Here is a 26,222-nt window from a genome sequence, read left to right on the forward strand (position 1 = left end):
TATCCATCGGAACCTAAAAAGCAGTTGCACGTCAAAAAAACGTGCGGGGCACTTGGAGTCAGCTGAGCTTTTGGTCTTTTTGGGGTTTTCCTTAACGCGAGAATCCAACTAAACAATTTATGTGGGTCCGCCGCCGCCAACGAAATATTCTCACTGCTGTTTAGAATATTCCGGCGACTCTTCACCCGCGGAAATCTAAGATGCCCGCTGGCTCTTGTAACTGTGAGACAGCTCGGTGCAGGGGAGGGGATATTGCTATAATTCCAATTAGATTTGCTCCACATATTAGTCAGTGTGAATAACATAAATTAATATTTAATTGTATAAATTGTATTTTTTAAAATAAATTCATATACATAATATATTTTATTATAATTATTAATTTAAAAATTATAATTATTTTTATTAAGCACTCTAAATTTAACCTAATAATAAATATATTTTAATAAATTTAAAAGATTTTAAATTTTACTTTTTCAATTTTTAATTTTTATTTAAAAAAAAAATATTTTCGCAACGTAACATTACACATTTTTTAAACTTATGTATTAATTAAATTTTACAATTTAATTTAATATTCAGAAGACCATAAAAATTCTTATAAATTTGACAATACCCAAAGTATCTGAGTAATTTAAGTTAATATTTATATTTCATGCTTTGTATTTTTTTAATAATTTTAATTATATATAATTTGATTTTTAATTTTACATATAAAATAAAAAAATAACTTTTTATTTTTTAAATTATTCTATTAAATTTAAGCATGCCATAGCATGTTGTTTTATTTAATAAAATTTTAAGATAGTAATTAATGATTAAGTTGATCAATTTTAATTAAATAATTCATTATATATATATATATACACACACGCACACAAATTTAGAAATACAAAACATAATTTTAAAGGTAAAATGAACACTATTTTATAAATAGACTTCAACCTTTAATTTTTTTTATTAAAATTTAATATTTTTATTATTATTTATGAATTCTGTGTAAAAATCTTAATTAAAAAAAGACAGGGTACATAGTAGAAATTAACTCTATCAAACAAAAAAATCAAAAGTTTTATTATGAATTAATATTTATAGTCATTGTATGCAATAAAATTAAGCCTTCCTGATATACCTTAACCATTGGTTAAATAAATTTGAGAAATCAATAATAAATTACAATATAAGTTTTAAAAATTTATTTTATTAATAAAATAAATCTTTAATTTAACCTCAATAAATGTAAACATATTTTAATTAAAAAAAAGGAAAACATATTTTCTATAATAAAGATTTCTATAAATGAGTATCTATTATGATTTATAAAAATATTTCATTAATGTTTATCAATTCAACGGTTCAACGCCAATCATCCTTTGAGGAAAAAAAATAAAAAAAAAACGCCAATCATCCGAGGTAACAGTAATCCTACGGTTCAGAACCGTAGGGCGCCAGTCTTTTCCTTGCCCCTATCTGCACGACGCATACTTGAAAATTTTTTCCATTTGTCGAGGAAGGACACGCCCAGCCTCTTTTCTCTCTTCTGACTGACTCCATTACCACTTTCGTTCGCCAAAAGCTCAAGCAAACAACATACTTCTCTTTCTCTCTCTCTCTCTCTGTGTAGATTGGAACTTTTAGCAGGTAAGATTGTTTGGGTAAATTCTCCAGTTTGATCCGTTCCTGCATACTTAAAATCATATGGATGGAACATTGTAGATGCTAACGATGCTTCATTTGCTTATTAGAGCTCTCAAAGCTATGACTGGTTCATCATTCTAGTTTTAGTTTTCTCGATAGCTATTAGTTCTTTCTTTGATTTCGCCATTAAATGCTTTTGTGTTTCACAATGATTTATTATTCAATGCAACCATTGTGTATGTCGTATGTCTGATCGACAATTATAACCGGTGTACTTATAGCGTATTAGTCGTAATTTGGTTGCTTTTCACTTAAAATTGGGATTCTTTCGTGACCTTTGTTTTCTCAGAAAATGGGAGAATTAGGCAATGGATTTGAAACATTTTGTGCTTTGTATGCCATCATTTCTGAAATCAAATTTTGTTGCTGTTTAAGAAATATATAAATTATTATTGGGTTATTGGAATGTCGGATATTTTCTGGCTTGAGAAAGAAAAGGAGCAAATCTTTTGACTCTAATATGTTGTTGCTTCCTCTTGTGGTGCGCACTGATCTCCTGGAAGAGCTGGAAGATTTCTAATGATACTTGCCCCCAAAAAAGGAAAAAAAACGCCTTAACGTCTAAGACATGAAAAAAGGGCTTTTATTCTTAAATGAAAAACAAGTTAAAATGCATAAGATTAACAATTCATTATGCTAACCCTGTTTGTATGCTGATCAATTGGTTAGAAATTGTACTGATAAGAATTTGTGCTCCACACTACACGTTTATCAAAGCTCTTACTACCTTTTCTTTCATTTTTTATGGTTATTTTACCATTTTGCAGAGGCTGGCTAAGTCTTCTGGATGAATCAGACGTATCACTATTATTCTTTTTTTTAGAGACTGAAATAATGGCTTCAAGGGCTATCTTGCGGAGGAAGAGATCCCTCTTCAGTTTCCTGAATCAACCAGCTTGCTTGGTTAGGAGCTTTTCAAGTTTTGAACATGGGCAGCCTCCCCAATCAAGTGTCTTGGAGGGATCAAGCTGGATTACCAGTCACCCATCTGAAAATAATGATAGTAGATATAAAGGGTATTTTATCTTCAGTTCTTAGAGATGAAACTTTGTCACATTTAGCTGCAGGTTTTTTTAATCTAACTTTATTGGATCTTCAAATTCGGATTACAGGAACAGGAAGGCAGATTTTGATTCTTCTTCAGGAATTAGGTGGTTTTCACGGTCTGTTCGTTTTTCTTCAACTGTCACAGCTGGTCAACCTAAATTTGGCAGTGGTAATAGCAGAAAGGCAGATGTTGATTCTTCTTCAGGAATTAGGTGGTGTTTGCAGTCTGTACATTTTTCTTCAACTGCTGCAGATGGTCAACCTAAATTTGGCAGTGGCAATGACAGAAATGAACAACAGGCTGCTAAGCAGGTGAAGGAAGCTTCACCAGAGGAGTGCGACGAAGCTGTTGAAGATTTAAGTGAGGTAAAGGCCAAGGCAAAAGCTAAGCAGGTGCAAGAGTTACAAAAGAGTTATAAATCAGTAATGCAGAGGATGTGGGCTATGCTTCTGGGTATTGGTCCTGCTTTGAAAGCTGTTGCTTCAATGGGCAGGTCAACTTTTACTCCTTGTTGCTTTTAGTTTGATTTGAGTCTAGTCATAAGTTACTTATACCATTCCATTCTTTCCGTAGGGAAGACTGGGCTGAGAAGTTGCACCATTGGAGGGATGAGTTCAAGTCTACAATGCAACACTATTGGTTGGGCATAAAGCTACTGTGGGCTGATATTAGGATAAGCTCAAGGTTACTGGTGAAACTTGCCAATGGGAAGGGTCTTTCTAGAAGGGAAAGGCAACAGCTTACACGCACCACAGCTGATATATTTAGGCTAGTCCCTTTTGCAGTTTTTATTATAGTTCCATTCATGGAATTCTTGCTGCCAGTATTCCTAAAATTGTTTCCCAACATGTTGCCATCAACCTTCCAAGACAAGATGAAAGAACAGGTAGCAATCTCTTTTTTAAGCTATGTTGTCCAGTTTGTTGTAGCATCAATAACTTCAGAGAAGAGTTTGTGATCCTATATCTGTAGTATGTCTATGTAGCTGTTTATCTAGTGAAACTTTTAATTTATTTTTATAATTGATCCTAAATTTTGTCTTCTAGTGTAGTTGATGCTCTATCCATGTATCCATTTCTTGTTAAGGCCACTAAGTGGAATATTCAGCCATAAGGTTGGCTAAGATAATAGGTAATGTTGTTTATTGGCAGTTGAAGTAATTCCTTCTTTTATTAAATATATGATGACACGACACCAACATGTTTAAATTTGGCATGCTATCTAACTTTTATCTGCAGTTAGCTAAAGTTTGTTGACATGTGAATTAGGTTAAGTAGCAACTAGCAATATTACTATAACTTGATCCTTAGTTGTGCAATACAATGCCATGCATGTAATGTGCCAATTTGCCATTTCTGTTCTACGGTGTCAAGGCACTTGAAATGGGTTATACTTACAATATAATCGCTTTCTAGTACAAAATAATGATATGTATATATACATGTACATTTATATTTTTCTCTGGATGTTGCCAGAGTTCCCTTATGAGGAAGATTATTCATTTTGTATAAATGCTTCAATTTGTAGGAGGCATTGAAAAGGAAGCTGAATGCTAGAATGGAATATGCTAAGTTTCTTCAAGACACTGTTAAAGAAATGGCAAAAGAAGTCCAGAGCTCAAGAAGTGGAGAAACTAAGAAAACAGCAGAAGATCTTGATGAATTTATGAACAATGTAATATTCTTTTGGTCCTGCTTTCTCCAAATAACTAAAGTTCTTTTCTATGAAACTAAACATTAGGTTTAACATTTCCATTTAAACAGGTTAGAACAGGTGCACGTGTTTCCAATGAAGAAATTTTAGGCTTTGCCAAGTTATTTAATGATGAGCTTACTTTGGATAATGTCAGCAGGTTTCTCTGTTGTCACTTGAATATTTTAGGAAGTATCCCTGCTTACTTATTAAAATCCTGATGCTTGATGGATCAATTTGACACTTTTTGTTTGTTAAATACAGACCTCGATTAGTAAATATGTGCAAGTATATGGGTATCAGCCCTTATGGAACTGATGCATATCTACGTTATATGCTTCGGAGGAGACTGCAAGAGTAAGATGAATTTCTTTAAATTTTCTTTGGGTCTTGCTTGAACTCATGTTATGAAATAGAAAATTTGTCCGAGTGATAAATAGTGGCTTATGATCTGGAATATTTTCTGCGCAGATGATGCAAAGATTCCTCAAGCTTCTTGATTTATGGAAATTTCTTTTTGGGTTGTGGATTTATATTCTTTTAATGCTTGCTTTTGTGAGAGTTACAATAGAAAAGAATGCTGTATGCTACACAAAGAACAAATTTCCCCCTCTGTATGTGCATTGCAATTTATCTAAAATGTGGGAAATAAGGTTAGGCATCTGTTACAATACTTGAATTTCTTAGTTAAATATTTTTGAGAGATTTCAAGTCATTAGCCAATGATCTTTTACCACACACTTTTCTGCTTTTCAGCAGGTTTTGTTTGAAATATATTTTTCCAATAGAAAATGGTTTTTAGGTGAAGGGGTATTCTCATTTGTTTTTCTTATCATATGGTTATACCAATGAAAATGTTTAGCCTCAAGAACTGCACAAAACTACTGGATGACCATATCTGTCCTGAAGTCAAATGGAAAGTGATACGCTGGAAAAGCAAAGAAGCCATTGTTCATCAATGTCCTACATTTGATGTAAAATGTTTTCTATTTTGTGTGAAAAAATACATGAGTATATATTATTGTCTATATACCCCATATTTGTCAAATCTAGATTCGAATCGAGAATCGAAATCTTCATTTCATGAATCGAGAATCGAATCGAATCATAACATTTGCTAAAATTTCAAAATCAATTAAAAATAATGTATATTCTAAAAATTATATCATAATGACACATTTTGATAAATATATAATTATCATTTATCTAATTAGAAATATCCTTCATAATATATTAATATGTATGCATTATTTTATGTAGTTTTATGTTATAAATTATGAACTTTAGAATTACGTACAATAGTTACACATACTGAAACTCTCATTTAAATATGATTAAATAATTAAATAGTTAAAAAAGATAGCAAATTATAATATTATTAATATAAATTGTTATAACTTGACAACTATAATTAGTTAAGTAAATTAATTAAAAAGAAAGAAGAGGGAGAGGAAAAAGAACCAGGTTTAACTAAGAAGGGGTTTGATATACACTTTTTTATAGCAAAAATGAATAAGATTCTTAAAGTTTTAAAATATAAGATCTAACAAACTCTTTATAACTAATTAATTGAATTAGGTGAAAATTCAACCGGTTCATATTGATTCACCTGATTTAGATCGAGTCACAATTCATCTACCCTATAGATTTTAATCACTAAACTGTAGAATCGAATTGAGAATAGTAAGATTCAAATCAAGAATAGTGAGATTCAAGTATATTTAAGATCCACCCTATAGGTTCAAATCGATTTGATAGAAAATAGATTCGAATTGTAAGATTCTAACAATAGTGATGCCCTTTTCTTACATGGGAAATGTATTGTGATTTTGCTTCAAACAAATATTGTAAAATGTTCGATATATATTAATCTCAACTCAACTAATTTGTCCACTCAACTAAACATGTTTCAGAAGTTTCTAATTGATTCAGAGATGTTAGTGACGATGCATATGATAATTAAAAAAAATCATTATGTGCGGTTGGTCTGGTTGTTCCTGCCTTACAAAGATGGTGACATCAACTCATCTCAATTAAGCCTTAACTCCCAAACATGAAAAATGATGTGATTGATTAAATTTCTGTATTTTGGCTGAAAAATTTTATAGCTTTTTTAGCAGTTCAAAGATGTGGCAAAAGATAGAAAATATTATTAAATGATTAGCTAAATGTTTTACTTCTGATTGATTAAATGTAAATATCATAGAACTTTTAAACTGCTTTGGCAGGATTAAGAATGATGACAAGATGATTCGAGCTGAGGGTATGGAGTCCCTTTCAGAATCTGAGCTTCGTCATGCTTGTAGAGATCGAGGGTTACTTGGAGTGCTTTCAGTTGAAGAAATGCGGCAACAGGTTAGTGGTTATTATTAGTACCTATTATCTATTTTATAACTTCCTTAGATTTCACAGAAGAACTTGTGCTGTTTTGTTTTACCCGACAAGATCAAACAGCCAAATTATGGTTATAAAGTTGTGTCAGAAAATCCATTTTTCAAGGCAATTGTATTTTTCCATGAGTGTACTCTTATTTAATTTTGTAACTCAGTATTAAGCAGTTAACCAGATATTTCCGGTCTGTCAAGCCAAGCTACTATGAGAAATGCTGAACATTTTCTTATCTTGTTGCAAAGTTCCTATAAAATATAGAATTTCTTGGTTTTGAAATTTCTAACATCATGCAGTAGTCTCACATTAAGGTCATACCTACATATTGTAGTGAATCTCATGAATAAGATTTCTGAGATACTGTGCCCAAAGAAAGCAAACTTGATGGTTTGCAGCAATTGATATAGGGTGTTCCTCATAGTGGGTAGAGGAAGAAGGGCTTCATGTTGTCCTGGCATGCAAGTAATAATTTCTCTGTGCAGCTACGTGATTGGCTGGATTTGTCTCTGAATCATTCCGTTCCATCTTCTCTGTTGATTTTGTCTAGGTAACTTAATACTTCACGTGTCCATTTTAATCTCAAGACATGGGAGCATATCCTAATTTTTAATCTTTATCGACCCTTTGCAGAGCCTTCTCTGTCTCTGGAAAGGTTAAGCCAGAAGAAGCTGTTCAGGCTACAATCTCATCTCTTCCGGATGAAGTTGTGGATACTGTTGGGGTTACAGCTTTGCCATCTGAAGATTCAGTTTCAGAGAGGAGAAGAAAGTTGGAGTTCCTAGAAATGCAGGAAGAGCTGATCAAGGTTGATTTTGTTATATTATGCCTGTTTGAGCATTTCTCTATCCTTCTTTCCCGTGAGATCCCAATCCATAGGGTTGTAATTGCTGTTGTGGTGATTGTTGGTGGTTCTTTTTATATTTTTACTTTGATGATCTTCTTTGAGTTGAACATAGATATATGTAAAGTGTGTCCGTGTTACAGGGATCCTCTGCTACAGTGACTTTAGTCTTTTAAGAGCATAGCTTGTTACACTCTTTTGTGTGTTGAAAGAACCATTTGCAAGGTCCTGTCAGTAATTTTCAAAGAAATGGCTGCATTAAGATAATACGATCATTAATTTGCAACTGAAGTTGGGAGTCATGACATTTTCAATTGCACATGGCTTATTTCATCAAACTCTCTGGAATGCATTTATTCTAATTATCTTGTATACAGTATGCAGATAAAATGTCTAGCTCTTTGTTGTGTGACATTTAGTACTTTGCTTTTTATTGGTGGTTAAAAATAAATTAATATGTAGGAGGAGGAAGAGGAAGAAGAAGAGGAGCAGGCCAAGATAAAGGAATCTGTTGGTAGCCAAAAAGATGTAGCTTTGGAGGAGATGACTATTCCAACAGCTAGAGAAGCTCAAGAACAAGCCAGAGCAAACACATTGGAGAAACATGAGCACCTTTGTGAGCTTAGTCGTGCATTAGCTGTTTTAGCTTCAGCATCTGTAAGTGCCAGAAACGTGTGTGTTTGTTTTGTATATATATATATATATATTAATTTGATGTAGTCTATTCTGAGTTTGGACTTGTTACATACTTTTCTGCTACCTATTCCAGTCCGTCAGCAGAGAGCGTGAAGAATTCTTGAAACTTGTTAAGAAGGAGGTATGATGACCAACTTCTTTCTGCTGTGCGCACATATGCATTTTATTCTTGGATTACAAAAAACAGTGTGAAAGTAATCTTTTTTCATTCTCTTGCATGTTTCAATGAACTTAGGGTTACATTATTATTATTTTGTTATACTAAAAGAGGGAACACTTTTACTGTTCCTAGAACAGTAAAAGTTCCCCTTTCTCCGTTCTCTTTTTAAAATTACCTTATTTGTCCTTCTTTATACTTTTTATTTGTCTTCTCTTCTAAAGTCATCCATGATCCAACAACACACATTTTAATTTTTTATTTTACTCTTTTTGTTACTGTCATTTTAATTATTTTTAATTATTTAACTATTTAGTTATTAAATTTGCATTAATTATTAACATTTTTTAAATAATTTTTTCATTTTTACCCTGATATCATATTAATGGAATATCAAACTTTCATCTAAAATTTTCATCTTTTTTAGCAGTATTTTTTAAACTTTTTTTAAAATGTTTTTGCTATAAGCTTTGCTTTAATTTATGGTAATATTGTAATAATACTCTATCAACAAACTTTTGTTGTATTATAAGCAAAGTATAATAATATCAAAATTTTCATCTATTTTAGCATTATCTTTTTTGCCTTTTCTTATAATATCTATTCAGAGTTGGCATTAATTTTTTGCCTCGTATCTTTGAGTTAGCATTGTTTGTATGTTTCAATTTTGCGATTTTAGGTCTGCGTGGATGAGTCCGATGTTGTTTCAGCTCATCTTTGTACCCTGGCAATTGGATCTGATGAGTTACACTGTAATTATTCAAACCTAGTGCATTATGCTGGTTTTCAGAGATCTATTTTTGTAGACATGGCCACGGTCCGGTTCGGACCGTGAACCGAACCGGAACCTTAGACTAGGGGGCTAGTTACGGTTTTTCCTTCTGTGAACCAGAACCGGTCGGTTCGAACCGGCAGTTTGGTTCGATTCTGATTTGATTTTTTATTTCTTAAATAAATCATTTTTAAAAATTGTGTCACTTAAAATTAATGCATAAACAAGTAAATTATCAAATAATTAAGTTTAAATTTATTTTTAACTTGTAAAAAATATTATTTACATTTAAATGTAACATTATTTTATTTTTATATTATATATATATTATTTTATTTTTTATATCATGTAAATGGATACATTTTACAATTTACTTATTTAATAAAATATATATTCAATAATATTTAAGACTTATATTTATTTCTTTACATTTTATTTAAGTTTTTTACTTTTAAATTTTTTTTCAAATCGAAATCGGATTAACCATTTATAATTTGGATTTAATTGAAATCGGAACTGTGAAAAGCGTAACTTCTTTAAAACCGGACTGGACTAGAACCGTTAAAAAACTAAAACCGTGTTGAACCGTTTTAAATTGGACCGGTTCCAGTTTGGTTCGAAAAATAAATCGAACTGCTGGTTCCATGGCCATGTCTATATTGCTGTAATGCTTTAAAGAAGTTTCTGAAGAAGTTTTTTTTTTTTTTTTTTTTTTTCTGTTTTGTTTTTCTTCTTCTTGCTTTTCTTTTCCGCCCTTTTTCTGATGTTCTTGGTGCAAGCTGTTCACTAGGAGTAAACTTGATCCATGCATATCGTTTTTGTCATTCAAGGTATCTTTGTGAATTATGACAATGGTACTTCACATATAAGTATTTATGTCTATTGATATGTGTTAATCTTCAGTGCATGCCTTTCTTCGATATTTTAATTACTTGTGTTCTCCATGTTGACAAACCCAGAATGCAGCAACAATTTGTCAAATTGCATTTTTCTTTTTTCTGACTTCACTCTTTGTTTGCTGCTTTATTGCTCAGATACCCACTGTTGTAGAACCAAAAAGATTAGAGGATCAAGAGAAGCTAATTCTTTATAAAAATGAGAAAGAAATTCTCAAAGCAAGATGAAAGAGAAACTGATTCTCAGTAATTTTCTTAAACTCGTAATAATCACCATGGGTAAATTGCATCAACCATCCCCCAATTTAGGAGATTATTTCATTGCAGTCGCTCCACTTCAATTTATTAAAGATAAATCCCTCAACTTTTATTTTGTTTCGGAAAAGTCATCCTGACTTGTAGTAGCAGATTTTAAGATTAAAAAGAACAAAATTAAAGTTGAATGACTGAAATAAAATTACTACTTAAGTTAAGGAGCGGTTGATGCAAATTACCCTAATCACCATATTCAAAAACCTCCGAGTAATAGACAACTACCCTATTTATAGAGCTTGCATGTTACATCCATAATCAAATTAGGATCAAGAAACCCTAATCTATAGGAATATTAAATAAGATAAACTTCCTATATAAAATACTAATCCTAATATACTAAGCAATAAAACTAATAAACTTTCTAATTTTTACAGTTAAATTAAAGCAACCTAAGTTATAAATATAACTCTAAGCTTCGTATATCGCATCATGTTCATTTCCAGATAGTCCTCTATAATAGCATGGTGGACAAAGAAGGGACAGAAGAGGAAGAAGAAGCTAAAAAGGCATACAAAGCTGCCAGAGAGGAGAGTGACCATGCTGTGGAGACAGCCATAGCCGACAAGGTTTCTTCAGCACTGATTGATAGAGTAAGTAAATATTAAAAAAATGTCCTGTTTCTATAAGCTTTCTTTTTTCATTTTTGCTTATGACAAATTCTGCTTATTCATTATCTCCATCCTGGATTCTAATGCATTAAACTTATGATCTGACATATTTCAGGTAGATGCTATGCTTCAAAAGCTTGAAAAAGAAATTGATGATGTGGACGCAAAAATTGGAGATCGATGGCGCTTGCTTGATAGGTTTGCTCATTGCTTCTTGGAACTTGTCTAAATTTATGGTTGTAGAACTTACTGCAAAATTTGCATGTTCGTGGTGTAGGCACCTGGAAATATTTTTAGACAAGTCCATAATAAGTTTAAGGATAATTGAATTGAAATCTGATCAAGAGATAATGAATTGCAATTTGCTTAAAAATGAGGTTAGTATTATGAATTGTGAAACCTTAGAATCCATGAACGTAAATTGGTAAAAATTGATTGTAATGCCTCCTTTCACACTTTCAATGGCAGCATTATAGGTTGGCTACTGGTTCCATGCCTTAATGCCCCTGGAAAAGAAGGCTTATCTGTCTTTAATCTCTAGTCTTAATTTGGTGGTACACAAAACAGCGTGAAATCAAAGTAAATTGCTAACCTAAGGCTTCATTTCTTTCATATATAAAAGTTTCTTGGAACACTTTTATTTATTCTTTTGCCTTTACCTGATTGGGCACATAAAAATTTGGTCAACACAAATATTTTTCAGGTGAAATGGGAAAACCTGAAATGAGATGTTTTGGAATGGGAATTCATTTTAACTTGTAAAATTGGAAAAAACTTTACCAAAAAAGCCACATAGGCGCATTGTCACTAGTCTATTGACCATCATTGGTGGTTATTGGTCATTGTTGGCACTTGGCAGTTGCCAATTACCTGTGACCATCACAAGTTACCCTTGTCTTTGCATGATCTCTCTATAGTCAAACATTCTTATGGTCTATTACCACAAAAAGCAAATTAATTTTCTTAGATGTACCCAAAACGGCTAAATACTGGAAAAAAAATTTAACGTTTATTTTCTATGTTGCGAGTAAACAATGGAAAATAGCTCAGAGAATGTTTTCCATGAAACATTTTCACAAACAAGTTTTTTTTTTTTTTTCTGCAAACCAATATCGGAAAGCCTTCAAGTCTCCAGCTTCTGGATTCTGCAATTTGTGTACCAAGCAATTGAATGTGAACAGATAATGGCTTAAAGCAGCCCACATGTATGATGGTGCTAGATCAAACAGGCTACCTGATCTGATATTTCCCTAACATAAAAACCTTCTATTTAAAGAGGATACTGAACATATAATTTCTCTGAATAACTCCAAAGAAGTCTCCTCTTGTCCACATTACCTCCAGTCTGGTGTGGAATGACCTGAAACAAAATGCTGATTGATCTATCAAAAGAAACATGGGATTTATCAAAATTTGTGTCTCCAGAGCTTCAATTGCAGCAACTGCTGTTTTCATTAACAGGCAAACATGACGAACATGCCAGTGTCTTCTGCTAGATGTACAAAATACAAGAATCTAGTCTCATGATGACTGTATTCTTCATTTGTCCATTCATTTACTGTGTTCTTCTATTTTGGAATCGTCATGTTGTTCTTTTCTGGTTTAATCTCCTTCTGGAATTGTGACGACCCAGAAATCCGACCCGTTACCGGCGCTAGGATCCAGATCGGCTTAAGGCCGCCGGGACCCGTAGCAAGCCTACATACCTCCTGTAAACCTGTGGAATCCCATACATAGCAACATATACATGATCTGTAAAAATTTTTCTTTTCTCTTATCCAAGCAAAACCTGTGCATGCACAAAATCATACATAAACCCCACACTGGAGTCCTCATCAAATACTCCAATGGGGTATCATCATCATACATATTAGCTTGGATAATCATGGTCATTAACATCATTACTCATTAAACACTCTGTACATAATGGGGATTCACACACCTCTAGGTCAAGCACTACTATAATCCTCAATACATCATCATATCATTCATTACATTACATGGTCATAAATACTCATTACATCATGTTCATGTCCACTACTATCTATTACAACATACATGACTTAACTTCCCTCTAGCCGACTTCCTGATCTATCCTGTACCTGCAACTCTGGGGATAAAGGGAGTGGGGTGAGCTACTAGAGCCCAGTGAGCAGAATAATAAAACATCAATTTAAATCATGCTTTCATGTATGCGCCATAACACAAACATTTCACAACAAGGATGAACTTGTCACCATTTAGCCCCTATCTTTCTTACTTATACATGCCGGGGGCGTAGAGCCGTAGCAGGCACACCCGGACTTCCATAATCTGTCATAGTGCCAGGGGCGTAGAGCCGTAGCAGGCACACCCGGACTTCCATAATCTGTCATAGTGCCAGGGGCGTAGAGCCGTAGCAGGCACACCTGGACTCACATAGGCTATCATGACATACAAGGGCTAATGGATCATTCAACATTCATCCACATCAACAACAAAGTATGCAATGCAACATATTCGTGAATTCTAATGCAAACAACCTAATATATCTCATGGCATTCATGATGCGTGAATCATGCTAAAACATTTCATTAATTTGCTTTAAAACTTAAAGTTTATTCCACTCACCTCTGGCTAGCTCTGAAGAGACTCTGAAGCAGTTGGCTCACTGCTGGGGGTCTCGGTTCCTCGGGTCCGAACCTACACAGGTGGACTCAAATGAGGGACCAAACATACATGAACATGACTCTAAAATACTCCCCAAAAACCCCCTAAAACATCCTGAAAACATCACATGAAAACATGCAAGAAATGGCTGAACAGGGCACTTTCGGCGGCAGGTTCGGCGGCCGAAAGTCCCTCCAGAGACGAAAGTCAGGCAGGTTCGGCGGCACCTTCGGCGGCCGAAAGTGCCAGACAGAGACGAAAGTCTCTTTTCGGGGGCACCTTCGGCAGCCGAATGCTGTCTCCACAAGAGGGGTTCGGCGGCCGAAACTCCCTTCGGCTGCCGAACCTGGTTTCTGCCAAACGGGCAGAAACTTGGTTCAAATGAACCTCCTGCCTCCCAAAACCATAAATCATGCATAAACTTGATCTACAACATGCATACTTCACATACATCACACCTAGGGGTCTCAAACTATCAAATACCCCATCTACAACACTTCCAACAACACATAAACAAGCTACATTGTTCATCAAAGCATCAAAACCCATAAACTCAACATATACCCTAACATGCATTTCTACCCATAGATCTTGCATAAAACTTAGTTAAAACACATAAGGAGCTTAAGATCGGCTCTTACCTCTTGAAGATCGAGAGGGAGACGACCCAAACTTGGAGATCCACGAAAATGAGCTCCTGAGTTCCCAAAGCTCCAAAACTTGGTTTAAATGTTCAAAACTTGCAAGGTGAGTTTAAAACTCAAGAAAAATGGAAGAGATTTGGAGGAAGAACACAAGATTTGCTAAGGGAAGGTCGGAAGCTTGCTGTGGCCGAAAATGGGAGAAAACCTCGCCCATTTCGGCTAAGGGTCCCTTTTATAGTGGCTGGCCAGGCCACGTTCGGGGGCCGAAAATGCCTCCGCATGCATGCAAGGTTCGGCGGCCGAACTTGACTTTCGGCGGCCGAACCTGGACTTCCCTCACTCATGCTTTCGGGGGCCTAACGTGCCTCCAAAACGCATGCATGTTCGGCGGCCGAACTTGACTTTCGGCGGCCGAACCTGGGTTTTCCTCCAAAGACTTTTCATGTAAAAACTCATTAAATTTCTTACTTAAAAACATGAAATACATGAAAACATTTCATAAAATCATAGTTTTACCCTTCTAGAGGTTTCCGACATCCGAGGTCCCACCGGACGGTAGGGATTCCGATACCGGAGTCTAGCCGGGTATTACATTCTCCCCCCCTTAAGAACATTCGTCCCCGAATGTTCCTCAACTAACATACAAAGCATGGCATCAATCATAACATACAACATAGCATACAATATATCATACATGCAACACATAGAACAACTAACACTCACCTCAAAACAGATGGGGGTATTGCTGGAGCATGGACTCCCGTGTCTCCCAGGTGCATTCTTCAATATTGTGGTGGTTCCAAAGGACTTTCACCATCGGGATTTCCTTGTTCCTCAGCTTTCTGATCTGAGTGTCTAGGATCCGCACTGGCTGTTCTACATAGGTGAGATCCTCTTTTATCTCTACATCAGGCTCACTAAGAACCTTGCTCGGATCTGACACGTACTTCCGTAACAGAGAAACATGGAAAACCGGATGGATTCTCTCCATCGAAGCAGGCAAGTCTAGCTTGTACAACACATTACCGACCCTCTGAAGCACCTCGAAAGGACCGATGTACCGTGGAGCTAACTTACCCTTCTTCCCGAACCGAACCACTCCTTTCATAGGAGACACCTTGAGCAAAACCAAATCCCCCTCCTGAAACTCTAGCTGTCTTCTGCGGACATCTGCATAACTCTTCTGCCGACTAGCAGCAGTCTTGATCCTCTCTCTGATTATGGGTACCACCCTGCTGGTAAGCTCTACTAACTCCGGACCCGCAAGAGTCCTCTCTCCTACTTCCTCCCAGCAGATAGGTGATCTGCACTTCCTCCCATACAAAGCTTCATATGGAGCCATCCCTATGCTAGCATGATAGCTGTTATTGTAGGCAAACTCCACCAAAGGTAGATGCTGCCTCCAAGAACCGCCAAAATCTAGCACACACATTCTGAGCATATCCTCTATTGTCTGGATGGTCCTCTCTGACTGTCCGTCTGTCTGTGGGTGGAAGGCAGTACTGAAGTCTAATCTGGTACCCATAGCGTTCTGCAGACTCCGCCAAAACCTGGAGGTGAACTGGGGCCCTCTATCTGACACTATAGATACCGGGACCCCATGCAGTCTGACAATCTCTTCTACGTACACCTGCGCCAACTTGTCCACAGAGTAACCACTCCTGACAGGGATGAAGTGAGCAGATTTGGTGAGTCTGTCCACAATCACCCATATGGAGTCCAATCTGTTGGACGTCGCCGGTAACCCCACTACGAAGTCCATAGCTATATTCTCCCATTTCCACTCTGGAATCGGTAGTGGATTCAACATTCCAGCCGGCTTCTGATGCTCTAGTTTCACCCTCTGACACACATCGCAGGCTGACACGAACAGTGCCACGTCCTTCTTCATAGCTGGCCACCAATACACTCTCTTCAGGTCCTGATACATCTTGGTGGCTCCAGGGTGAACACTATACCTGGTATTATGGGCTTCCCCCATAATATCTCCCTTCAGACCAATGTCATCTGGCACACATAATCTGTTCCCGTAGCGGAGGATCCCCTTATCATCAAACTTGAACTCATTACTCTGGCCTGACTGAACCGTTCTGGCTATCCTGACCAACTCTGGGTCCTCATGCTGTTTCTGAGCTACCTGCTCCAGAAACACGGGTGTCACTCTCATCTGAGCCACTAAGGCACCTGTGCCAGACAATTCCAACTGTAATCCCTCACTCATAAGTCTGTGGAACTCCTTCACCACCGGCCTCCTCTCTGCTGAAATGTGGGATAGACTGCCGAGTGATTTCCGGCTTAGGGCGTCTGCCACAACATTCGCCTTACCCGGATGGTACTGAATCTTGCAATCATAGTCACTCAACAGCTCTACCCATCTCCTCTGCCTCAAGTTCAGTTCTCTCTGACTCAGGATGTACTGCAGGCTCTTATGATCTGTGAAGATCTCACACTTTACCCCATAAAGGTAATGCCTCCACATCTTGAGTGCAAAGATCACTGCTGCCATCTCTAGGTCATGTGTGGGGTAATTCAGCTCATGCTTCTTCAGCTGCCTAGAAGCATAAGCGATCACCCTCTCATTTTGCATTAGCACACAACCCAGTCCCACACGGGACGCATCACAATATACTGAGAAGTCATCATCACTTTTTGGCAGAGCTAACACCGGTGCCGAAGTCAACCTCCTCTTAAGCTCCTCAAAGCTTTCCTCACACTGATCGGTCCATATGAATTTCTGATTCTTCTTTGTCAATTTGGTCATAGGAGCAGCAATCTTTGAGAAGTTCTGAACGAACCTCCTGTAGTAACCTGCTAAACCTAGAAAACTCTTGATCTCGGTCACTGTGGTGGGTCTAGGCCAGTTAGCTACAGCCTCTACCTTCTTGGGGTCTACTTCAATACCCTGTTCTGACACAATGTGCCCCAAGAATGAAATGCTCCTAAGCCAAAACTCACACTTGGAGAACTTGGCATACAAGCCGTGCTCTCTCAAGGTCTGCAAAACTGTCCTCAGGTGATGGGCATGCTCCTCTGCATTTCTGGAATACACTAAGATATCATCTATAAAGACAATAACGAAGTGATCCAGATACTGACTGAATACTCTGTTCATGAGGTCCATGAATGCTGCAGGGGCGTTGGTCAACCCAAACGGCATCACAAGGAACTCATAGTGCCCATACCTGGTCCTGAAAGCTGTCTTCGGTACATCTTCATTCCTTATCCTCAACTGATGGTACCCTGATCTCATATCTATTTTGGAGAAACAACCTGCTCCTGCTAGCTGGTCGAATAGATCGTCGATCCTCGGCAAAGGGTACTTGTTCTTGGTAGTGACCTTGTTCAACTGTCTGTAGTCGATACAAAGTCGGAGGGATCCATCCTTCTTCCTCACAAACAAAACCGGAGCACCCCAAGGTGAAGTACTCGGTCGGATGAAACCCTTATCTACCAGCTCTTGCAACTGTTCCTTCAGTTCTTTCAATTCAGCTGGTGCCATCCTGTAGGGAGGAATAGAGATCGGTCTGGTACCAGGCATTAACTCAATCTCGAACTCTATCTCCCTAGCAGGTGGTAACCCTGGCAGCTCGTCTGGGAAAACATCTAAGAACTCACTCACCACAGGCACTGAGGCGGGCTCTCTGACATGACTATCTAACTCCCTCACATGAGCTAGAAACCCCTGACATCCCCTCCTAAGCAACCTACGAGCCTGAAGAGCTGAGATCAGACCTCTAGGCGTACCCCTCTTGTCTCCTCTGAAGACGACCTCTGACCCATCCTGATCTCTGAATTTGACTACCTTGTCTCTACAGTCCAAGGTAGCACCATGGGTCGATAACCAATCGATCCCTAGAATGACGTCAAAATCTGTCAAATCTAGAACCACGAGGTCGGCGGAAAGGCATCTTCCCTCTATGAAAACTGGACTACATTGGCAGACTGCCTCTGCCACTGACGGGTCACACTTGGGTCCACTGACCCATAGGGGACACTCTAACCCAGAGACCATCAATCCTACCCTCTCCACGACTCTCGGAGCAACAAAAGAATGAGATGCACCCGGGTCCATTAAGGCATACACATCAGAACAACCAATGATGAGATTACCTGCCACCACGGTGTTGGATGTGTTGGCCTCCTGCTAAGTCATAGTGAAGATCCGTGCCGGAGCTGATGGACCTTCACCTCTGTATCCTGCTGATGAAGAGGCTGACCCTCTCCCTCTGCCTCTGCCACTGGCCTGTGTTGCAGCTGGAGCTACTGGCTGCACCACACTGCCGGAGGCTGTCTGCTGAGACGGTGCTGCAAAGGCTGCTCTAGGACAGTCTCGAGCCAAATGACCCGCCTGTCCGCATCTGAAACATGTGTTTGTCCCTGCCAGACATACTCCCTTGTGTGGTCTCCCACATCTCATACATGCTGTAACCTCTGCGCCAGAGCTTGAGCCACTGCCTAAACCCAGACCTGACTTGATCTTGTTCCAGAACTTACTCTTCTTAGATTTTCTGTGGCCTCTGTCCCACTTCTTACTGCCTGCAACTGCTGCACTCAGAGAAGAAGAGTCTAACCTTTCCCCACCTGGGGTCTTGGAACCAGAAGACTGTGCCACTGACTGTTTTATCTTCCCCTCAACGATAGCACTAGCCTCCATTCTCCTAGCCATATCCACTATGGCATGGAAACTCTCCCTCTCTGCTGACTGTATCAAAGAGGAATACCTGGAGTGCAGCCTCATAATATATCTCCTTGACTTCTTTTGATCTGTGTCCAAATTCTGCCCAGCATATGGCAACAACTCCAGGAACCTGTCTGTGTACTCCTCCACACTCATCTGTTCAGTCTGCCTCAACTGTTCGAATTCTATCATCTTCTGCTCTCTAGAGCTCTCAGGGAAAGCCCATCCTGCAAACTCATTTGCGAACTGCCCCCAGGACATACTGTCCGCTCTCGGGTTCACATAGTTTTTAAACCAATCACGTGCCTTCTTGCACTCCAATGTGAACCCAGCCATCTGAATGGCTCTACTGTCATCAGCCCCTATCTCATCTGTAATAGTCTTGACCCTGTTCAGATACTCAAATGGGTCATCGCCTGCTCTGTACTGAGGAGCACCCAACTTCATGTAATCGGTCATCTTGACCCTGCTCCCTCCAGATGAGGTAGGTTTGGGTACTTGTGTTTCCGGGACAGTAGGTACTGGTGGTGGTGGAGGTGCAACATTCCCTGGGGTAGGGTTTGCTGTACTGGTATAGGGAGGTGGAGGTGGGTACATGGGGTACTGAGAGTATGGTGGGTAGTAAGGTGGGTATGGCATATGTGGAGGATAAGGGCTAAAACTGGGGTTATCCGATGTACCTCCCATCGAATACCCTGGATGGTGTGAATAGGGTGGGTAGTGATGTGGCTGGACATAACTCGAGGCCTGAGTGCCTCCTTCTGATTCTCCCATGCCCTCTTCCGGCATGCTCACACCGAGACTGCCATCCCTCCTCTGATCTACTTCCATATCCTCAGACATTCCTCCCTGCACTGTTCCCCTTACTGATCTGCTTCTACCCAGATCCAAAGACCTTCTAGGGTCTCTAGCTACTCTGTCTCTGTTGGACCTACTGGACATTGCCCTAGGCAAAGCTGAAGGACGGGCATCAGTGCCCTCGTCCTGAGGTGGCACTCCAGTCAATCGTGCAGATCGACGAGTTCCTCTCATTCTATCTTCTGAAAAACAGCACATAACACAAGCAATCATTAGCATCATATGGTTCATGTGGAAACACATGAACCCTCATCACATACATAGCATCACATCATAGCATTTATGCACATGCATATCATCATGGCATATCATATCATCATATAGACAGGACTCTACATCCTATCCTAGTGGACATGATTTTCCTAGTGTGCTTGACCTTCTAGAACATCTATGAGCCCGACACTCTAGGTCCGACCATATGAACCTAGGGCTCTGATACCACTCTGTGACGACCCGGAAATCCGACCCGTTACCGGCGCTAGGATCCAGATCGGCTTAAGGCCGCCGGGACCCGTAGCAAGCCTACATACCTCCTGTAAACCTGTGGAATCCCATACATAGCAACATATACATGATCTGTAAAAATTTTTCTTTTCTCTTATCCAAGCAAAACCTGTGCATGCACAAAATCATACATAAACCCCACACTGGAGTCCTCATCAAATACTCCAATGGGGTATCATCATCATACATATTAGCTTGGATAATCATGGTCATTAACATCATTACTCATTAAACACTCTGTACATAATGGGGATTCACACACCTCTAGGTCAAGCACTACTATAATCCTCAATACATCATCATATCATTCATTACATTACATGGTCATAAATACTCATTACATCATGTTCATGTCCACTACTATCTATTACAACATACATGACTTAACTTCCCTCTAGCCGACTTCCTGATCTATCCTGTACCTGCAACTCTGGGGATAAAGGGAGTGGGGTGAGCTACTAGAGCCCAGTGAGCAGAATAATAAAACATCAATTTAAATCATGCTTTCATGTATGCGCCATAACACAAACATTTCACAACAAGGATGAACTTGTCACCATTTAGCCCCTATCTTTCTTACTTATACATGCCGGGGGCGTAGAGCCGTAGCAGGCACACCCGGACTTCCATAATCTGTCATAGTGCCAGGGGCGTAGAGCCGTAGCAGGCACACCTGGACTCACATAGGCTATCATGACATACAAGGGCTAATGGATCATTCAACATTCATCCACATCAACAACAAAGTATGCAATGCAACATATTCGTGAATTCTAATGCAAACAACCTAATATATCTCATGGCATTCATGATGCGTGAATCATGCTAAAACATTTCATTAATTTGCTTTAAAACTTAAAGTTTATTCCACTCACCTCTGGCTAGCTCTGAAGAGACTCTGAAGCAGTTGGCTCACTGCTGGGGGTCTCGGTTCCTCGGGTCCGAACCTACACAGGTGGACTCAAATGAGGGACCAAACATACATGAACATGACTCTAAAATACTCCCCAAAAACCCCCTAAAACATCCTGAAAACATCACATGAAAACATGCAAGAAATGGCTGAACAGGGCACTTTCGGCGGCAGGTTCGGCGGCCGAAAGTCCCTCCAGAGACGAAAGTCAGGCAGGTTCGGCGGCACCTTCGGCGGCCGAAAGTGCCAGACAGAGACGAAAGTCTCTTTTCGGGGGCACCTTCGGCAGCCGAATGCTGCCTCCACAAGAGGGGTTCGGCGGCCGAAACTCCCTTCGGCTGCCGAACCTGGTTTCTGCCAAACGGGCAGAAACTTGGTTCAAATGAACCTCCTGCCTCCCAAAACCATAAATCATGCATAAACTTGATCTACAACATGCATACTTCACATACATCACACCTAGGGGTCTCAAACTATCAAATACCCCATCTACAACAATTCCAACAACACATAAACAAGCTACATTGTTCATCAAAGCATCAAAACCCATAAACTCAACATATACCCTAACATGCATTTCTACCCATAGATCTTGCATAAAACTTAGTTAAAACACATAAGGAGCTTAAGATCGGCTCTTACCTCTTGAAGATCGAGAGGGAGACGACCCAAACTTGGAGATCCACGAAAATGAGCTCCTGAGTTCCCAAAGCTCCAAAACTTGGTTTAAATGTTCAAAACTTGCAAGGTGAGTTTAAAACTCAAGAAAAATGGAAGAGATTTGGAGGAAGAACACAAGATTTGCTAAGGGAAGGTCGGAAGCTTGCTGTGGCCGAAAATGGGAGAAAACCTCGCCCATTTCGGCTAAGGGTCCCTTTTATAGTGGCTGGCCAGGCCACGTTCGGGGGCCGAAAATGCCTCCGCATGCATGCAAGGTTCGGCGGCCGAACTTGACTTTCGGCGGCCGAACCTGGACTTCCCTCACTCATGCTTTCGGGGGCCTAACGTGCCTTCAAAACGCATGCATGTTCGGCGGCCGAACTTGACTTTCGGCGGCCGAACCTGGGTTTTCCTCCAAAGACTTTTCATGTAAAAACTCATTAAATTTCTTACTTAAAAACATGAAATACATGAAAACATTTCATAAAATCATAGTTTTACCCTTCTAGAGGTTTCCGACATCCGAGGTCCCACCGGACGGTAGGGATTCCGATACCGGAGTCTAGCCGGGTATTACAGGAATCATCAGCCTCTGATATGTCAATTTCCCATAGTAAATGTTGTTTCGATCTTCATCCCAATGTAATTACTTGCTTGTTTATATGAACTCTTCAGAAATTTGGCATACTTGTTTCATTTGCATGAATTTTTTCCCCTTCTGTCACCAGACAAGTTATGTCCACTCATTATCATCATATTTACATGATTAATCATTGTTATAAATTTTGTCATTACAAACACAAAGATTACTTAAGTCTTACTAATAAAGAGCATTATTTTTCCATGAAATGGATTTTTAAAAGGTTGAATCCAGTTCTGTTTCTTTAGTAAATTTTACCCTTTTCATTGTGTTGCCAGGGATTATGATGGAAAAGTGACTCCAGAGGAGGTTGCATCTGCTGCTATGTACCTTAAGGATCACTTGGGCAAGGAGGGTATCCAAGATCTTATAAGCAACCTCTCCAAAGATAGAGGTTTGTGACAAACTTCTCTCTCTCTCTCTTTCTATACTACTAATATCTCTTATGATCCATTGGTGGGATTATACGTGGATGATCATGGGTAGATCAATGGGGAGATAAACAGTGCTATTCATTGTATAATTACCGATTATTAGGTGTACCTTTTGATGTCACGTCCAGATGAAATGCTCTGCAATACCTTAGAAACTTTTGATGTGCATTAACATCATATTAGAGCCATAAACAGCAAATGGCTTCCTAAACCAACCAGAGATAGTAATGTAGAATAAATGGATAAATGATAAGCGTGTCTACTTTGGTTTTTTGGTAATAATGCAGAATAAATGGTTAAACGATCTTATTGCAATAGGTTTACAGGTGTCAATCTGCCAATTTATTTTTTTATGTTATTCTAGAGCATTGTTCATTGTATTTTTTATCCAGTAAGTACAACTTGTTAGTGCTCTATTCTGCTTTGAACAGAAGGAAAAATCTCTGTTGAAGATATTGTCAAGCTAGGCAGTGAAATGGAAGATGATGAAACTACCGAGGAAGGAAAAGAAAAGCATAGAATATAGCATCTGGTGTTGTAAAGGGGTTTACTGCATTCTGTGTGAACATTTTGTAACAAGATCTCAAAAATAAAGGGGGAGAAAGCAGATTGGAAAGAGCGAAATTTTCTTGGTTGGTATCTATAAAAGCAAATAAAACATGTGGATAACAACTCATTGGTACTAGTATTTTTCATGTGGGCTGCGGTACGCTTGTGAAATTTTTGAGATGAGTACCTGGCTATATTGGGATAGTGCAAGAATGTGATATGTATACTACAGAATATAGAAGGAGGATATACGAGTATCTTGTTGTACTTTCTCTCCTTTTTGCTTTTGACATGAAGGCAGTTCTCAATGACATGGCCAAGGTAGGGGGCCATTGGAGCTGTGGCTACCCTTCCTCTCCCACACCCCCCCCCCCCAAAAAAAAAAAAGGAAAAAAAAACTTATTTCTCATTTTTAATAAATTTTAATAATATTTACACCTTAATTTTTTTTAGCTTAAGCATATTTTATTATTTTGTTTTTAAAATATTTAACATTGACGTTATAATACGCCCTTTCCATGTTACATGACATTTACTTGTTTTTGCCAGTAGTTAGATTAAAATCGATGGTTTTGATTTGAGGTTTAAGTGATTGAAACATGAATACATAGTTCGTTTTAGGGTTCGTTTATTTCACATATTAGAATCAAAATTAGTATGGAATTGGAAAACAGCGAATCCAAAACAGAATGGTATTTGTTTCAGTACGGAGTCGAAATTAAATTTCTGTTAAGGTGTTTATTTGCTTAAATTTTGTATTTAATGAAAGGTAATTTAAAATTTTCGTTCGTTTTAAATAATGTCATAATCTAGAAATAAAATTTCTTTATTCAAATAAAATAAAAATAAAAAATATGTTGAAGCCGATATTATCATTCAAATTCTTATAAAGATAGATGAAGTAGAATCATCTCAAAGAAAAAAAAAAGTGTGATTTACCTTTAAGAGGTCTCTAAAGAAGAATTGGCCTCGCGTCAGATATGGTTGCGCGGATCCGCGGCTTGCAACATGAGTCTGGGACGACCGATCTATAAATTTAAAACTTCATTCGTAGAAAGACGTCCAAAAAGCTTGAATAAGATTGTCAAGAAGAAGACATTGTTGATATAGTTGTGCACATTTATTCGTCGAGATTGGGTTGGTCTTTCCGTAAACGGAAAGGGTATCTTCCTCATTGAAATTCTCAAAATTCTCATTTTGATAAGTCAAAATATAGTGAAAAAGAACAACTTTGAATTGTCGGAACCCTTTCTATAGCTTCTAGCTAAGTTGTGACCTTTAAAGATGAATATATTATAATTTAATTTTGATGTCCTGATATCTAGTAAAAGTAAAATATAGGTTCAAGATGTATTTTGGTGAGTTTAGTCTGATTTGTTCCCCTCTACTTCCTTTATTGATGCGTAACCACCGTTTTATACCCGTACCTCTTACCATAGTCACGTCTATACGTACGGACGTACTACACTTTTTTCTATTGTCAGGTGGTTATTTAATTTCATACGGTACTATGTGGACACGATCTCGAATGTTACGGGGTCGTTGCTCCACGAGTTCAATAGATTAATCGAGTTGAGCTTCACATATGTAGGTCTGAGGCCGGTTCAGTCTGTCAAAGTAAGTCCTGGACTTATATGTGAAGCAGACTTATGTATTGAGCCTTAATAGAGTTAAGGTCTAGCATTTTCAGTATGGGCTCAACCATAGCTAGGGTATCCAGAGCCCGGTTATCATTTAGTGTCCATTTACCCGTTCATTAATTATTCTATTATTAATGAGGGTAAATCCCGAAACTCCAATTATTACTGCACGGCTCTAGGAGAGTTTTTGTCTCTTCGCCTTTATCCATTTCAAACTTACGTTTTTTATTTCACTTGTTGTTTTGCCTCTTGTGATGTTTTTGTTATCTTGTCCATTCTCTTCTCTGTAATTTCTGCCTTTCTGATTAAATATACGTCCTACTCTTCTCATAGCTTCTGCTAGAATTTTCAATGTAGTGGGTATGGTGTCCTCTATCATCTCTTCCTCTTTTATCATTACTTTTTCAGCGACTATTCTGACACCACCATCTATAGGATTAGGGTACCCCTTCGTAATGAGAGAATTGTTCTCCCCTACTCACGTCTAGCAAGGGCGCAACCTGATCTTTTTTATCAAACAATGCAATTTCGAACTGACATTTCCTTTTACCTCTTTCTTCATTGAGGTCTTTTGTCATTTTAGGGTGACTCCTTGAATGCTATCCCCTAATTTCATCTTGTTCATGTACTGTTTCAAGTCCATTTGCCTGTACTGAGGTTTTGCCCTTTCTATTGAGCTATTCTGCACTTTTTTCCGCCTCATTAGGTCTACCCATAAATTTTATTATTTTGGTCCCCAGATTGGGTTGTCCATATTTGCTAGTATAAGAACTCGATAAAAGATTGGGCCGAGGCTTTCATCATTATCGAGTTAAAAGAGAGTTCGGGGATCAATTGGGATGTCGATCTCTCCTAGGGGGAGGTCCCCTAAGGCTGTAATGACTTTTGTAATACCCGGCTAGACTCCGGTATCGGAATTCCTACCGTCCGGAAGAATCTCGG

General features: G+C 38.4%; 1 protein-coding gene and 1 long non-coding RNA gene across 3 annotated transcripts; both read left to right on the forward strand.

The window, feature by feature from the left end:
* The first annotated feature begins 1,440 nt into the window (after window positions 1-1,440).
* Window positions 1,441-23,932, forward strand: LOC110628224 (LETM1 domain-containing protein YLH47, mitochondrial). 2 transcript variants are annotated; one of them, XM_021774775.2, is made up of 16 exons: window positions 1,445-1,641; window positions 2,466-2,714; window positions 2,811-3,239; window positions 3,320-3,632; window positions 4,274-4,420; window positions 4,510-4,598; window positions 4,703-4,795; window positions 6,667-6,793; window positions 7,309-7,373; window positions 7,457-7,631; window positions 8,130-8,324; window positions 8,437-8,484; window positions 10,947-11,093; window positions 11,227-11,309; window positions 22,936-23,051; window positions 23,523-23,932. In XM_021774775.2, exons 2-16 carry the CDS (start codon window positions 2,533-2,535, stop codon window positions 23,615-23,617), a joined length of 2,304 nt encoding a protein of 767 aa, XP_021630467.1. In that variant the 5' UTR covers window positions 1,445-1,641; window positions 2,466-2,532; the 3' UTR covers window positions 23,618-23,932. The 2 variants fall into 2 exon arrangements, with proteins under 2 accessions (XP_021630470.1, XP_021630467.1); XM_021774778.2 differs by lacking the exons at window positions 11,227-11,309; window positions 22,936-23,051; window positions 23,523-23,932 and adding an exon at window positions 10,327-10,434 and having other exon boundaries at window positions 1,441-1,641; window positions 10,947-11,079.
* On the forward strand, window positions 11,316-12,210 carry LOC122721356. The gene is made up of 2 exons (XR_006348000.1): window positions 11,316-11,488; window positions 11,580-12,210. It is a non-coding gene; the product is annotated as an uncharacterized LOC122721356 (long non-coding RNA).
* Window positions 23,933-26,222: the final 2,290 nt, after the last annotated feature.

The sequence above is a fragment of the Manihot esculenta genome, chromosome 12 (assembly GCF_001659605.2).
Source record: "Manihot esculenta cultivar AM560-2 chromosome 12, M.esculenta_v8, whole genome shotgun sequence".
Taxonomy (NCBI): domain Eukaryota; kingdom Viridiplantae; phylum Streptophyta; class Magnoliopsida; order Malpighiales; family Euphorbiaceae; genus Manihot; species Manihot esculenta.

Excerpts from the sequence above, each read along its gene's own strand:
- LOC110628224 (XM_021774775.2), top strand. The coding sequence starts at position 2,533 with ATGGCTTCAAGGGCTATCTTGCGGAGGAAGAGATCCCTCTTCAGTTTC. Across the intron at positions 4,421-4,509 it reads TTGATGAATTTATGAACAAT|GTTAGAACAGGTGCACGTGT; the intron begins GTAATATTCTTT and ends CCATTTAAACAG. Across the intron at positions 4,796-6,666 it reads CTTCGGAGGAGACTGCAAGA|GATTAAGAATGATGACAAGA; the intron begins GTAAGATGAATT and ends CTGCTTTGGCAG.